The following is a 15,334-nucleotide window of genomic DNA, read 5'->3' as shown; positions in this document are numbered from 1 at the left end:
AGCGGGGCCCGACCGGGTGTCGTGACAAATAGTCCGCAGGGTTAAGGTCACCCCCGGGACGATGTATAATGTCATAGTTGTATTCCTGTAGGCGGATGCCCCACCGCTCAATTCTAGGGGGCATCTTGGTGTGAGGGTTCCCGAAGGGCGACAGCAGCGCCTGGTGGTCCGTTATTAAGGTGAACTTTTTTCCGATGATGAAGTTATGGAAATGCTCACAAGCCCAGACGGCGGCCAGACTCTCTTTTTCCGCCTGGGAGTAGGCCAGCTCAGGAGTGGAAAACGCCCTACTTGCGTAGGCGACCACGTGTCTCGGGTGGACATCTGCGCCGCTGGTTTGAGCTAAAATGGCCAGAGGCCCACTGGGCTTGCATCCACCACAATTTCAGTGTGCCATGAGGGGTTGAAGTATGCTAGGCGGTGAGCTTCTGTCAGGGCCTGCTTGATGTCGGAGAACGCCTGGCGGCACGCAGGGGTCCACTCAAAAACTGATTCCTTTTGCAGGAGTTTCCTCAGTGGGTCGGTAAGGGACGCATAGTGGGGTATGTATCTTGCGCAGTAGCCTGCCATTCCGAGGAAAGAACGGACATCAGCGACTTGCTGCGGCTCACCCAGGTTGGTGATCGTGTCGACCTTGTCAGGATCCGGCAGCATTCCGTCACTGGAAAAGATGTGCGCGAATAATTTCAGTTTTGTCTTTCTGAAACGACACTTGGTAATGTTGAGAGTGAGGCCCGCTTCCTGAAGTGCTGCACACGTTCCATGTAGGGCCTTATCATGGGACTCCTTTGATGATCCAAAGACGAGGATATCGTCGCTGTAGTTCAGAGTGCCCTTGATGGGTCTGATCACCTGCCGTATGGCCTCCTGGAAAATTTCCGCGGCGGACGAGATCCCAAAGTTCAATCGCCGGTACCTGAAAAGTCCGTCGTGCGTCGCGAACGTCGTAATGGGCCTGGACTCTGGGTGTAACTCCAGCTGATGGTAATTTGGAGAACATCTGTGCGTTGTTCAGTTGTACGATCATGTCCTCAATGCACGGTCCCGGATGCCTCTCACGCTGAATAGCGGTGTTTGCCACCCTCATGTCCACGCACAACCGGACCTTGCCTCCTTCCTTGGGCACAACTACAAGGGGGGATACCCATGGCGTCGGCCCCGTAGCTGGTTCGATGATGCCATCGGAAAGCAGTTGTTGTAGTGCTTCCGATACGGCTGCTTGCAGGTGAAAACCTACCCTCCGGGGATGTTGTGCCACTGGCCTCACAGAGGGATCAATGTGAAGTCGGATGGGAGGGGCCTTGAGTTTTCCCAGCCCAGTGCATAGGTTGGGGAAGTCCCTTGTGATGTCGGCCTGTGTGACAAGGTTTTGTGACTGGTGGCATGTTACGGTGCCAACCGAGTCCCTCAAGTGCAGCCCGCTTGAGGTCGCCGTGATGGTGTCTCCCGTCCTCATGTGTATCTCAATTAACCCCAGGCGGGATGCCGTGTGGTAACTGAGTAGGCACCGACTTCTGGCGAGTGACCGAATGATGTGTATTGTTGTGTCAACTTGCCAAGCATTCAGGAGGAAATGTTGTGTGAAATATCCCACTGTCTGTAGGGGGGTGGTGGCTCCCCACTGGAAGATCCTCGAGCGAGATTGTTCGAGTGCCGGCGGGTCCGGTATCTTGGCATAATCCTGCTCGCCCATAATGTTGACAGTAGCGCCTGAGTCAATCATGATTTGGAATTGGCAGTTTCCCATTCTGATGGGGATTTTGGGGGCCTCTCTGGCCTCTTCTGTGTCAAGTATGAGATTGACAAACTCGTCCTGGTCGTATGGGTCATATGGCATGTTGTATGCAGCTTCCTGCTCGTCATGGTAGAAAGTCTCAGGCCTATATTCTGTCGGTGGATGGTCATACTCGTCCGTGAGATACCTGGTTTGGTCTGTCTGGTCTGGCTGCAGTGGGTACCCCTGTGGTTGGTATTCGTCAATGGCTCTGACATATGGCCTCTGTCCCTGCCCTTGTTGGTAGTATCTGGGTTGGTTATATGGCGGAGGCGGCGAGCGGAAAGGCGTCCTGGCAGGCGCTTGGGGCCTCATCGGAGGGAATGGAATGCCTTCTCGGCATACCAGTGAAAGTGTCCCTCTCTTCCACAGTTTGTGCATCTTTGGGATAGAGCTGGGCATGACCCTGCATGTGGAAAGGACATCCCACAGCGATAGCTTTGTCTCTGTTGGCCTGGAACTTGTGTGGTTTGTGCTCTGTATGGTTGTGACCCTCTGTCACCCGGACGAGATGGCTGTATGGCTGCGACAAGTTCAGCTGTGTCTTGTTTGGGGTTGCCTGGATTTCCCATGGATGTGGCTTGAGCGTCAACCCTCTTGTGTATGCGAGCGAGCTCGCTAACTTCTTGGATGGTGAGTGGTTTCTTCAGGAGCTGTTTTTGAGAGCAGGAGATAGGCATCTTCTATGACCCTCAATCTTATTGCTTCTTCTAATGAAAATGCGTCGAACTGGCAGTTTGCGCCCTTCACTCACCAGGTTGAGGAAGATATCCCTGATATTGGGAGAGTCACCATCACCAGACCCTCTCACATAATGCTGGAAGTCCTCCATCCAGTCAGTCCATCTCGGCCCCTTCGTGGCTTGTGGGGTCATGGTGAATGGCGGGGGTAGTCGCAGCTGAATAGGCTGTGCTGCGCGGGCCGGTTGAGGTGATCCAGGGTTGGACCCTGGGTTGGAGCCCTGACTGCTAATGACGCCTGGTAGTGGGAGCTTGTGGGTGCGCGCTCAGCCCGTGCGTGTTCACCAGTTGAGCGAGCGTGTGTTTCCACCCACCTGGGAGCCTGTTGCTGGGAGTGGGCAGGCGGCGTCCTTGGTGTTTCGGGGAGGAGGTGTCACCAGCTCCGTCGGGCCTTCGTGGCGAGCTCTGGTGACGGGAGGGCACACCAGACGTCCGTGTGAGGCTGCTGGAGGGCGTGGGTGGAATCACCCGATTTTGCGCTTATCAGTGCTTGCGCTGCCACGTGGGGACCTGGCGGACTGCCAGGACTCAGGATTGCACTTCCCAGTGAAGTGAGAACGGGGTGGAGTGTGGCGCGCTTATGTGCGCTTATGCGGTCAGCAGCCGCCCACAGACAGGAGGAGGAGGAGGCTCGGATGCAGCCTGAGTGCGGAAAATGGCGGATTGCCAGCAGAGGAAACATCGGATGCGCGCCCAGCGCGGAGACGGCGGAATGCCAAAAGGAGGAGGCTTGGAAGCGCTCCAAGCACGGAGGTGGCGAAATGCCACGGGAGGAGGACTCCGGTGCGCCTACGGAACGGCCTCGTCGCCAGTGTTACCCTCCTACGGGGGTCAGGAAGGAGGTCGCGCACACGGAGGGAGTGGAGGACAAACACAACCTTTATTCTCCGTAACAACAGGAAAAACTGGCGCTTTCGCGCCTTACCCAGAGCTCCCTTTTCTTTCTCCCACTCCCCATAACATAGCTCCGCCTTCCCAACGGTGGGGGCCGCACTCCTTAACCCTTGAGGGCCTGGCAACAACCAGTGCCGAAATACTTTGAAGATTTCATCACTGGACAGCTCCATGTAACGTTTTAACATGAAAAATAAATGCATCGAAATCCTATCTTTTACATTTAAAAGTACATATCCATTGAAACTTGTCCATTCCTATATTCGATGGACAAGTTTCGATGCATATGTACCTTTTACATGTTAAAGATAGCATTTCGATGGATTTACATACAATGCATTTCCATTGATGGATTTGCTTTTCAATGCATTTTCATCGATGGAAAGACCATAAACCCGCACCGCTCACTTCCCATGATAAAGCTTGAGCCAGTGACAGTGACCAAGGTATTGATGGCATCTCTATGCGTATTATTGTTATCCTAATGATTGTATCTCGGGAAATAAACTAGAGAGCTTTGTGTAAAAAGTGCATGCGTAACACACAATCCTGAAGTGACTGATCAATGCTTCGAGGTGATTTTAGCATACATTGAAAAAGAACAGTTGAAAGAGGATTCCTAAATGTTATGCCCTGCAGTCAGGTACCAGAGGAAGCAGCATTATCCAATTGAATATGTTTCGGTGTAAAGGAGACAAAGCTTTGAATCCCCTCGTCATGCACCGGAAGGTCACAGGTAAGCATAGTCAGCAGTGTCAAAGGCTACTCCCAGAACCAGAAGGCGACTAAGGAAAGTTTGGCCTCTTTCAGAGATGTCCTTCAAGAATGACAGCAGCAATGTCCTGTCTAAGGAAGAGTCCTAACATACGAGACTCACAAGTGTTGTGACTCAGTGAAGATGGATGAGAGGTCTAACTAGACTTTTAGGAAATTGATCCAGAAGCATAAATGTTCAGTGTCTCGGGAACTGCCAGATCCTGTGGTATCTGGGAATAGTATTTTGAGTAGGTTTGATTGTGGACATTTGGGGAAACAGCCGTATGATGAAGAAGCCTTGAAAATGACCTTGAATATCGGGTAAGAATACTATAGTCACCTAAAAGAAAATAAGGGTGGGATGGATGTGTGAAAAATGGTGTAATGATGCCCAAAATTGGAAGGACCCAGTTATTCCTTATCAAGTCAAAGTTAAATTCCAGATAAGAGGAAGGAGTCTTTAGGATAGTGTAATGCTGAATTCTAGTTGTCTCGCAGTACTCTTGAGGAGCACTTCTTAGTTGCTTAAACATAGACAAAGGATGGGGATGATTTGTAATTCTTTCACTATTTCTAAAGGTTTGCATTTGGTAATGCTAGTAACCTTACAGCAAAATAAGCTGTTCTGCAGTTTGTATGGTTTTAAAATACTGTATGAATAGTCAGCCCTACACATAAGAGATGTATCCGAAACCTTTACTCCCTAAAAATAGGCAAATACTACAAAAAATAAAAATAAAACAATATTCCCAACAAGGTATAGGAAACAGGCACATAGGATCTGTGTGCCCCTGCTTTCACACAAACAGCCCTATGGATATGTGTGGACCAGTAGTGCATGTAGTACCACTGGAAGAAACTGCAATTATTGCTGCCTGTTCAGAAGAAGTAAACATGTATCTTAGTGTGCCTGAATATAGGTGGAAAGAAATCATTTTCAATAACATTTGTTTTCCAGTAACAACATGTTTTACTTGCTTATAAAATACTCCCATTGGAAAATGCACTTACATTTTTACTCCCCAAAAAAACATTTTACTCCCAACTTCAAAAAATAGGGAGTAAAATATTCACACTTCAAAATGTTGTCTGAAGGACTGCGAATAGTAAATACACAGTAAATGGCTGTTTGGTGGCTGAGTATGTTTTCCCCTCCATCTCCATACAGGGATGATGTCTAGAAGACGGTGTGTGCATGTATGTGTGGGGGTGGGGAGACCAAAAAGGGCTTGTAACACTCTACATTTTTCTAAATTATGTGCATAAACATGTGGTGTGATCATGATAGGGGGTCACCAAAAAGGTTTTATACCACTCTACCCTCTGCTAAACCGCATTTGTTAATGTGTGGAATGGTTATTTATGCACAACGACCATGGTTTGAACCCATTTAAATGTAGTAATGATTAAAGTGGTAAAGAGCACCTCCTGAACCAATGCAGAAGCCTGGCGGGCTTTATGACCCCTGGGGTCCCTTGCAACTCCGATGAATAAATGGCATGATTATTGAGATCTGACAGCTTGAACACCCCAATACTCTCGCACATGGACTCCCCCTCTCCTATGATCATTGCTTATGTCATCAATCTGTTCTCTCTCCTGCAGGCAGACGAGTGTGTTTGGGGGAACAACTGGCCAAAATGGAGCTGTTTCTTTTCTTCACTTCTCTCCTTCAGCGCTTCAGGTTCTCAATCCCAGAGGAAGAGGTTGGACTGCGGGAGGATTCCATCTTTGCCATCACACGTATGCCTCGCCCTTACCAGCTCTGTGCCAAACAGAGGTAGCCTTTTACAACAGAAGGGCGCTAGAGCACATCTCTTACACCACTAGGCTACTGTGAGATATTTTATTGTACAGTTACAGCATTGTATGTGGGCTTTATTGGATTACACCCCTCTAACATGAATTTCATTATGTAAAACTTAGTTAAACTTAGTTACCGCCCCCAACCAATATATAGATTGCCACAGAAGTAATCTAGTCGGATAGGCCTAGTTTCTTGCCATGAAACCACACAGTACCAGTACCTGTCCCCACCCATATATAACTTCTCTGGGAAGTAAGCCACTCACACAGGAGTCATTTATTCATGTTATGTTAACTGATATATATATATATATATACTGCACTTATCACCACCGTAGTGGTCTTGCTGCACCTGACCTTGTTCAAGAGGAGGCATGATGTGACCGCAGCAGTGTGACTCCAGACCTTATTCTGTAGGGTAAGAGGGAAGCGGGAGAGGGGGAGAAGAGAAAGAGGGGGATTAGACAAAAGACAAGTTCTGTGGAGAAGATAGCAAGGGAGTATGTTAGTAATATTAGACGTTTGGAATCAGAGATTTAATGTGATGGCAATCTCTGCACCAAACGCTGCATGGTACTAGATGGATGTGGTGTGTGCTTGAATGTGCTCAATTGGGCCCTCATAGTTTGGAGACTTTCACCAGTTTATTTTGTGAGAAGCAATCCCTGTATTGGGGAGGGAACTGGGTTTGCCCAGCCACCTGAACAGATATGTCACCGCCAAGGGTTAGAAGTTTATAGAAGTGTGTGTAGAGAAAACATGTGCTAAAAGGTAGATTAGGGGACAAGGAGAAATTATAGCTTTGAGTTATGTTAAAGTAGGTTCTACAAGCAAAGATTGCGCTGAATCATTGTGAGATTAATGTGCATGGAACATATAAAATGATAGTAATGTCCTCGTAGAGTAGGTTTCTGATAATGAAGGAATGCATATCTGGAGTTGCGAGTGGTAAGAAGATTAATCTAGCTGTAGGTCCTGCTCTTCAGTTAAAGTCCTATAGGGAAATACATTATAAATAATGTATTTTACATACTTATGCTGTGCATGGCTATTTTCCTAGAAACAATATACATATATATGTATAATATATTACTCACCGTAATCATATTTCTGATGCTTGTATCTGCTTAGATTCACATGCTATGCATAGGCCGACATCTAGTGGTCCTTCACGCGTCGAGTTCCTTCAGATTGTTTTGTTTCTGACATGAGATAGCATGAAGTGTAGCATGAGTACAGATGTAATAAAGAGTAGATAAGCGAGAAAACATCTGTGTACCTTCTACTCCACAGGGTAGGAAGGCAGGGACGTCATTTCACCAAAATGCCAGAGGTAGTGGCAGTGACATCAGACGACCCTTGACCTCTGATGACATCACAGGAAGTGATGTAATTTGAACCCACCCCAAGTGCCATCACAGGAAGTGATGGCACACAACATTTCACCCCTTGACAAAAAAGGAAGTGGCATCACATAGCATTGTTCCTCAGTACACTAAGAAAATATGGTTATGATATTACTGTAATATATACATTTCATAAAAGAATAGTTCACCATATGTAGCATTGATATCAGTGTGTATAGGCCCATATTACCAAATGACTGTGAATGTAAGCAGACATCCAACACAATAACTATTGTACATCACTCGGGCTAAACTGTAAACAGACAGAGAATCTCAGAGAGGCCTAAACCCCAACGCACAGACATTCAGTACCTGCCAAGTGTCTGGCCACAGACTGGAAACAGCAACTGACCAACACAAGTCCAACCAGAAAAACGCTGATCTGGAGGGTTGCCCATAGCTGTGCCGGTGGTTAGGAATGATTTGAAACCTTCCAGTCATCATCTTTCTGTTTTGCTGATCTGGTAAGTAACCCACCGTTTCTTTGTTAGATGGGAGATAGAGGGGGGAAAAAGTATTGCAGGTCACAGCAATTGCAGGTTTTTTATTTTAAAATGTAAACAGCAGCAGCAGGTCCATGACATCACACCTAGAAAAGGCCAATATTATTATTTTCTTTGGTCCTTTATATCTTGCTTAATGCTAGCCTCCTCCAGCTTCTAAGCAATGGAACAGGAACGGAACCCATGTTGCACTGCATCTTCTTTTTCCCAAAGCAAGTGTGTTACCCCTGAGCTATTCTTTCAAATATATATTTACTTCAAATGCAGAGGGCAACTTCATGTACATTCATTATCTCGCCTTGCGTTTATCTACAGTGTGCCTGTGATGCAGGTCTGGCACATCTGGGTGAGGTCACACAGTGCCCATGCAGGATTGGTGGCAGAAGCCACTGAGGCACAACCCTCTCACCATAGGCCCAGTGCTCACTGGATGTACAAGGCAGACAAGGAGAAACACTGAAGAGATTTGCATTCATGCTGTGCTGTCACTGAATACTGCAGGCTGCTCTTACCCATTTCCAACTAGCTAGATCTAGCCCCCATACCCTTCCTGTACTGGGTATAAGCTGCACAGACAGCCCCGCCTCTGAAACCAACCATTCAGGCATTCTTCACTAATAGACTGCCAACCTGTTAGTGATGGCAGCTTCATAGTTTTTTCTGCATCCCTGTTATTTCTTCAGCTAACATCTAGATTCCAGGAGAAAAAAGCTGTACGTTAGCAGCATTTACTACCACCTTTTTCAGGTGCAACACAGACATCTGCTCCTCGCACTGCCTCTTTGTCCAGTGACCCTGGGGTAGCAAGGGCAGGTGTGGGGGTAGCAGAGGGGGCGCCAGGGGTAGCAGCTGCTACCACTGGTTATCCCCAAATGACGTCCCTGGAGGAAGGGTTGGCACATAAGAATCTAAGCAGATACAAGCATTAGAAATACGATTACGGTGAGTAATGTATCCCTTCTGAGGCTTGTGGATCTGCATAGATCACATGCTATGCATAAATAAGCAAGCAGTGTCTGGAGAAGGTGGTGGGTTGTGAGAAGGTACAGCAGCAAATGGATATTTTAGCACTGTTTGCCCCACCTGTGAATCTGCTTAAGAATGTGTGTCAATGCAGTAATGCTGATTGAAGGTATGACTAGAGCTCCATGTAGCTGCTTTGCAAATGGCGTCCGGCAGGACGTTTGTAATAAAGGCCAAAGTAGCTCCTGTACCCCTGGTAGAGTGAGCTCTTGGTGTGAAGGGCAGAGTTTTGTTTGATAGCGAGTAGCGGAGCTGTATTAATATTACTATCCATCTGGCAATGGCGTTGTTTGAAACGTGTTCACATTCCCTGCCAGGTGCTATGGAGACAAACAGTTGGTCTGATTTTCATTGCGGTTTTGTCATGTTTACATAGTAAAGAACCACCTTCCTTACATCTAGTGTATGGAGGTTTTTCTCAGCTGAGCTTGAAGGGTTTTGAAAGAAAGCGGGTAGTTTAATGGACTGATTGACATGGAACTTAGATATGAACTTATGTAAAAACCTATGGTGTTTCTTAGTACCAACGTGTCTTTGTGGATAACAAAGAAAGTGTCTTGCACTGACAAAGCCTGTAGTTCACTTACTCTTCTTATGGAGGTGATAGCCACCAGAAAAGTCATTTTATATGTTAGGTGTTTGAGGCTGGATTTGTGAATAGGCTCAAAGGGGTGGCCTATGTGCTTTGCGAGTACCACATTTCGATCTCATCCTGAAGGCGGGTTCGGAATGGGGGGATAAGCCTCTTTATTCCTTTCATGAATCCCTTAATGACAGGGACTTCCCACCAGGTGGCCTTGCTTTGAGAAATGGTGTACGTGGAGAGAGCTTTCAGGTGGACCTTGATGGAGTTGAATACTAGACCGGATTCTAGTAAGTTGAGCATGTAATGAAGAATGTGTGCAATGGAGTGCATTCGATTGGGTTTACATTTTTTGACTGGCATCATATTACAAATCTTTTCCATTTGTTAAAATAACATTGTCTGGTGTTTTGTTTGCGTGCCTCCTTGAGGATTTCCATACACCTTTGAGGTAGTTTTAAATGGCCAAACTCTATGACTTCAGGAGCCGCCAAGTTCATGGATTGTGGATGTGGGTGTAACGTTGTCCTCCCGTGCTGGGTGTGCATGTTGAAGGTGCACGGGAGTTTGATTGGATCGCACATCGCCAGTTTGCGCAGATGCGGAAACCAAGGTTGTCTTGCCCACATGGGAGCAACCATGATTAGTGTAATTGGTTCCTGGTGTAGCTTGCTCACTTCACTATTCTGCTCAGTAGCGGTGTTGAAGGGGTGGGGGGGTGTAGGCACATTTCCCCGACCAGCTCATCCACAGGGCGTTCCCCTTGGACCCTGGTTGGGAAAACCTGGATGCGAAGTCTGGGCATTGTGTGTTTAGGCTTGTGGCGAGGGATAGCCCCAAAAGATATCATATGAGATTTTTCTGCTGAGCTGCCATTCCTGCTCTTCGGGTAGAGGATCTCTGCTTAATGAATCTGTAAGAGTTTTGAGTTCCGTTGTAACATGATGCGATACTAGGAACATGTTCCACTTGAGTGCCCACTTCCAAACCTTGTGTGCTAGCCTGGACAGACTTGGAGAGTGCGTGCCTCCCTGCTTGTTTATGTAAAACATGGCAGTGGTGCTGTCTGTGAGGAATTGTACTATTTGACCTGACAGATGCACTTGAAATGCTTGTATAGCTTTGAGCACTGCTAGTAGCTCTAAGAGGTTTATGTGATTTTGGGCTGTGATATGGGTCCACAGGCCATGCGCTGTGTGGTGAGGTAGTGGGCTCCCCACCCGGTGAGAGTTGTGTCTGTCGTGACAATCACTTGCACTGTAGGATTGTGAAAAGGTTTTCCTTTCAACAGATTTTCCTTTGTCCACAAGCGTAGCGCTTGACCTAGGGTTAGAAAAACAACCACTAGATCATCCCACTGACCACTTGCCTGAGACCACTGTTTTGCTAACCACTCTTTCATTTCAACTGTGCATGCAGAACCAGGTAGATGCACTAAACCATCATCCGAGCAAACGCATTGCTTTGCGTATGGTTATTTGGTGACCGGCTAGATACTGAGGTATTCACAGCAGTATTGCACTCTTTCGTTTGACAGAAAGACTAGACCGTCTTTTGTTTTTATGACAGGTCCTAAGAACTGTTTTGTTTTGCTTGGAATGAGACTGGATTTTTTCTCGTTGATTGAGAATCCCAATTGGACCAGAAGATTGATTGTTCTTTGGGTATTTTGCAAATTTGGCAGGATTCCCCTGTTATCAGCCAGTCGTCCTGATAAGGGTACACTGGGATTGATTCTCTGCGTAGGTGCTCTGCCACTACCACTAGTACCTTTGTGAAAACCCTTAGAGCGGAGGCTATGCCAAAGGGTAGCACCTTGAATTGGTTGCGTTGGTTCGCTATCTTGAAGCGCAGGAATTTTCTGTGCGCTGGGAACATTGAAATATGAGTATGGATCTTTCATGTTTCAAGGTTGCCATCCCTCTGTTGCCAGCCCCCCTGTTTTAGCAATGGGATTACTTTCAGTAGCGTTGTCATGCAGAATTATTGTGGCTTGACATAGGTGTTCGCGGGAGGTAGTCTAGGACAGGGTGCATCGTTAGGTATTTTTTTGGTACACGGAAGTACATTGAATAAATACCCCTGTTTTCCTGGTTTGCCGGGACCATTTCTATGGCGTCCTTTAGTGCTTTGACTTCTTCTAACAGGATGCGTTGTTCTTCCTGTGTGGTTTGTCTTTGTCTTGGCGGGTGGTTGGCTGGTGTTTGTATCTGCTCTATGCAATAGCTCCCCCCGCCCTGCCACGGTGGAAAGTCCCCGCTTATCCGACGTGATCACCTCCCATGTGTGGGTAAATTGTGAAATGCGGCCTCCAACTGGAGAGACTTGGGAGGGAACCTGTAGTGGTTGGTCTTTGCTTAGGAGGGGTGGAGCCTCCTCTTGAGGAGGAGGATCTGCCCCTATCTCTGGACCTTCTTTGGCCCCTTTCAAAATTCATTTGGGAGGACATCCCTTGTGAAGAGCTCCAGGACGTACTCTGGCCACTCTGGTTGTAATTGGAGGACCATTGAGAGTAGTGTCCTCTAAACCGGCGTGTATTTGAACCTCCTTTCTGCCTAAAGGGTTTGTTAGTGTGCTGTACCAGGGATTTGAGGGAGTTGTAGTCCTCCTTTGCACTTTTTAGTGCGTCCTTGAACGCTTTGCCAAACAATGCGTTAAACTCGATGGGCATGTTTAAAAGGGTAGCCTGGGTCTCCAGTTTGAAACCCGACTGACAAAGCCATGCATGAAGCTTGATGAGTGTACCCTCCACCCTACATTTTCTGCTGTGTCTAAGTTATTTTTAAGAATACAGCTTTCTATTTGTCTCTCCTCAGCAATAGTCTGTAATAGCCGTGTCTTTAGGGGCTCTTGAACTGAGTCTATTAGTGGTGCAACCTCGTCCCACTTGTGGCAATTGTAGCTGGATAACAGTGTAGTGTTGTTATCTATTCTTATTTGATAGGCAGCAGAGCAAGTTACTTTCCTGCCCAGAGTGTAGATTTTGTTACTCTCCTTGTCAGGAGGTGCTTTGGCAGAGGCTAGTGTGTTACTTCTCTCCTTCTTGTGCTGGTGACTTGAGCATCCTGGGTTTCTATCTTATAGTGTTCTGCAGCATTCAAGACCAGGTCATTATACTGCAGCTGGTTGTCCATCAGGGAATCAGCCACCGGTTGGTCGGTATGATCTGGGCATTGGATGATGTATACGTCATCATGATAGTATTATTCTAAGTCCCCTGTGTCCCCTTGGTCTTCTCTGTCTCTTAAATGAGCCAGGGTTTTGTGAGCGCCGGGTATCATAATAATATGTGCCCTGACCTATGTCTTGATATGATGAGGTATTAGTCTGTTTTGCGTCCAGGTGGGCTCTTTTAGGGTCGGGCTGTTTTCTAGCTTTTGAGGGGGTGGGTGGTCTGGAGGTTGGGGAGTTGATCTGGGTGTTTATCAAAGACATTTACAAAACTAGACATTCTCCTCATGGCCCCATCAAACTGTTCTGGGGTCCTTTGGCAGGAGCTTGGCAACACTGAGGGTGTAATTGTAGTTAGGGGCTCTGGAGCTGTTTATGATGCATTGCCCTTGAAAGGGTGTCCCCAGGGATAGAATGATCCCTACTCTTCGAACCCTGTGATTTTGAGGTTTGGGGCGTCGGGAAGTTTGTGTTTTTCAACGTTCTGACCTCCAGTATGGTGTCAGGGATGTGTTTTTTAATTAAGTCGCTCATTTAGAGCTTTTTGCTGGGTCCATAGATGCGTCTTTTGGCACACGGTTGCCGGAAACTCAAGGACTTCCCAGATCTGGATGCAGTATCAGGAACGTTCTTTGGCATCTGTTTCGGGGGCCTGGCATGTGGTGATCGTCCCTGCGATGGCCCAGAGGATAGGGAATGTTCGGACCTTCCCTTGGGCACGGCGTGCAGCTTATCGGACGACAACATGGTTGACTGTCGGCCATGGTGGATGTGCTTGGTGTGGCGTGTAGTGGAGGTGCTTGAGCCACCGGGTGTCATCTCCATAGCAGAACCACCGGCCTGCCTGTTGGAGTCAGGGGCTCGCACGCGGGAATCCATCGGATCCTGATCGCCCTCGGCCCAGCATTTAGTCTTGCGGACCTTTAAAATGTTAGGCCTAAACAGTTTTCAAGACTTGCACTGTTTTTCGGCGCAGTTCCTAGGGAGGCAAGGGTTACACACTTGGTGTGAACCCTTCCAGGGAAATATCCTGTTACAGAAAGGACAGAATTTAAAAGGAGTATTTTCCATAGTGTAATAAGATGGCAGCCTGGCGGAATACAAGGATGTATAGGGGAATAACTATTCTCTGAGAAATATGGAATACAAACCCCCGCCCGCTCTCCCTACTGTACAGGGCCGATGCCCATTGGCGCCTGGATAGACCACATACAAAGTTTGTCGAGACATGAGTCATTGTTGTCGACGGATGGTCTTGTCCGCTAAAGCAGTTGCCATAGATCTTGCGATGTATGGTTGTCGAGGACAGAAGGAAAGACTAACTATAAACTTTTTCTAAGTAATGGAGTCAGGCAAGAAGGAACTCCACGATATGTGTCCGACTACGATGGCGGAAAAAAGCAATCTGAGGGACTTTGATGCGTGAAGGACCATGGGTAGACTAGATGTCACAATAGGGATAGTATTACTGGCACGCCCTGTCGACGTCCCTTTTCGAGTTTTGAAAACAAAAAATGTAATACTCTGCGGCTACCAATAGATGTCGGCCTATGCATAGCATGTGATCTAAGCAGATACACAAGCCTCAGATATATATATATATATATATATATATATATATATATATATATATATATATATATATATATATATATATATATATATATATAGCCGGTTAAGAGCAACTAACTTTCCATGTTAAGCACTATGCACCTTACAGAACAATTATGTACCATACAATCATGAATATGAACCAAGCACTTTATGATATAAGCACGTAGCACCTTTTGAACATACATAAATATATTCTTTGGTTGTTCTTAATTTTAAAAAACTTTACGCATCGTAAATTTAACAAATTGTATGTTTAAATGGTTATTATAACCGAATGTAGCGTCTTTGCACGTTTCAAAAGTGTATAGAAACTGTAGAAGCCAATGAATGTTCTAAAGGTGGGAAATGCTGTGCATACGAATATGAATTTCAACATGGCCGAATTATGTTTGCAATGATCTATTGAGGTCTAAAATGTGATAGACACAAATACTTGACACAGGTAGGAGTTAAGCCCATTCTCCCTTTTATGTCTATGGTATATCTTCCATGCTGAAATAAATTGTGTGAACCAATGAGTGCAAAACCATGTGACCACGCTACCAGGAGTAGCGAAACACGTCATAGTTTGCTTGCCTCCCGTGGTATGTTGCAGGGTGCCAATGGAAGCAGCAATTTTAATATCAATTGAAGAATAAAAAGTGATTTTAAACAAAGAAATCTCTGGACTTTTGATGTTCTGCCTGGAACCTGTTAACTGCCTAATCCTCTTATTATTATCGACTGTGAGTGCGACTCTCTATCATTGATGGTTCGCATTGGTGAGTTGAACTATATATATTTATATTCAATGAAAAAACTTATTTAAGGGGAAGTTATGGTTAAGTTGCACTAATAAAAACCTATGAAATTCAATGGACAAAACATTGTTACAGGGACGTTATGATTATAGGTAAAACCGAAAAACCTCATAAATTCGCCAGTTATGGTAGCTAAGCAACCATAACTCGCGCCACAACCGTGCACTGCTAAGACTAACACCCAGGACATCAAAGATGACATCACAAATGCCATTGATACATCACTGATGACATCACATATCCGGCTCACTTATTTGCTACTGT

The 15,334-nt window shown here is 46.3% G+C and overlaps 1 protein-coding gene across 1 annotated transcript in view; it reads left to right on the top strand.

The window, feature by feature from the left end:
• The window catches only part of LOC138581422 (cytochrome P450 2D15-like), a 271,254-nt gene extending 256,324 nt beyond the window's left edge, over positions 1-14,930 (top strand). Inside the window, exon 9 of the mRNA XM_069652738.1 lies at positions 5,770-14,930. Within this exon, the coding sequence (XP_069508839.1) occupies positions 5,770-5,948 (179 nt within the window). The 3' untranslated portion in view covers positions 5,949-14,930. The remainder of the gene's footprint in view (positions 1-5,769) is intronic.
• Positions 14,931-15,334: the final 404 nt, after the last annotated feature.

Source organism: Ambystoma mexicanum, chromosome 3p (genome assembly GCF_040938575.1).
Source record: "Ambystoma mexicanum isolate Mex_15411 chromosome 3p, UKY_AmexF1_1, whole genome shotgun sequence".
Lineage (NCBI taxonomy): Eukaryota > Metazoa > Chordata > Amphibia > Caudata > Ambystomatidae > Ambystoma > Ambystoma mexicanum.
The sequence above is the reverse complement of the archived record's forward strand: the minus strand, read 5'-3'. Positions and strand labels throughout refer to the sequence as shown.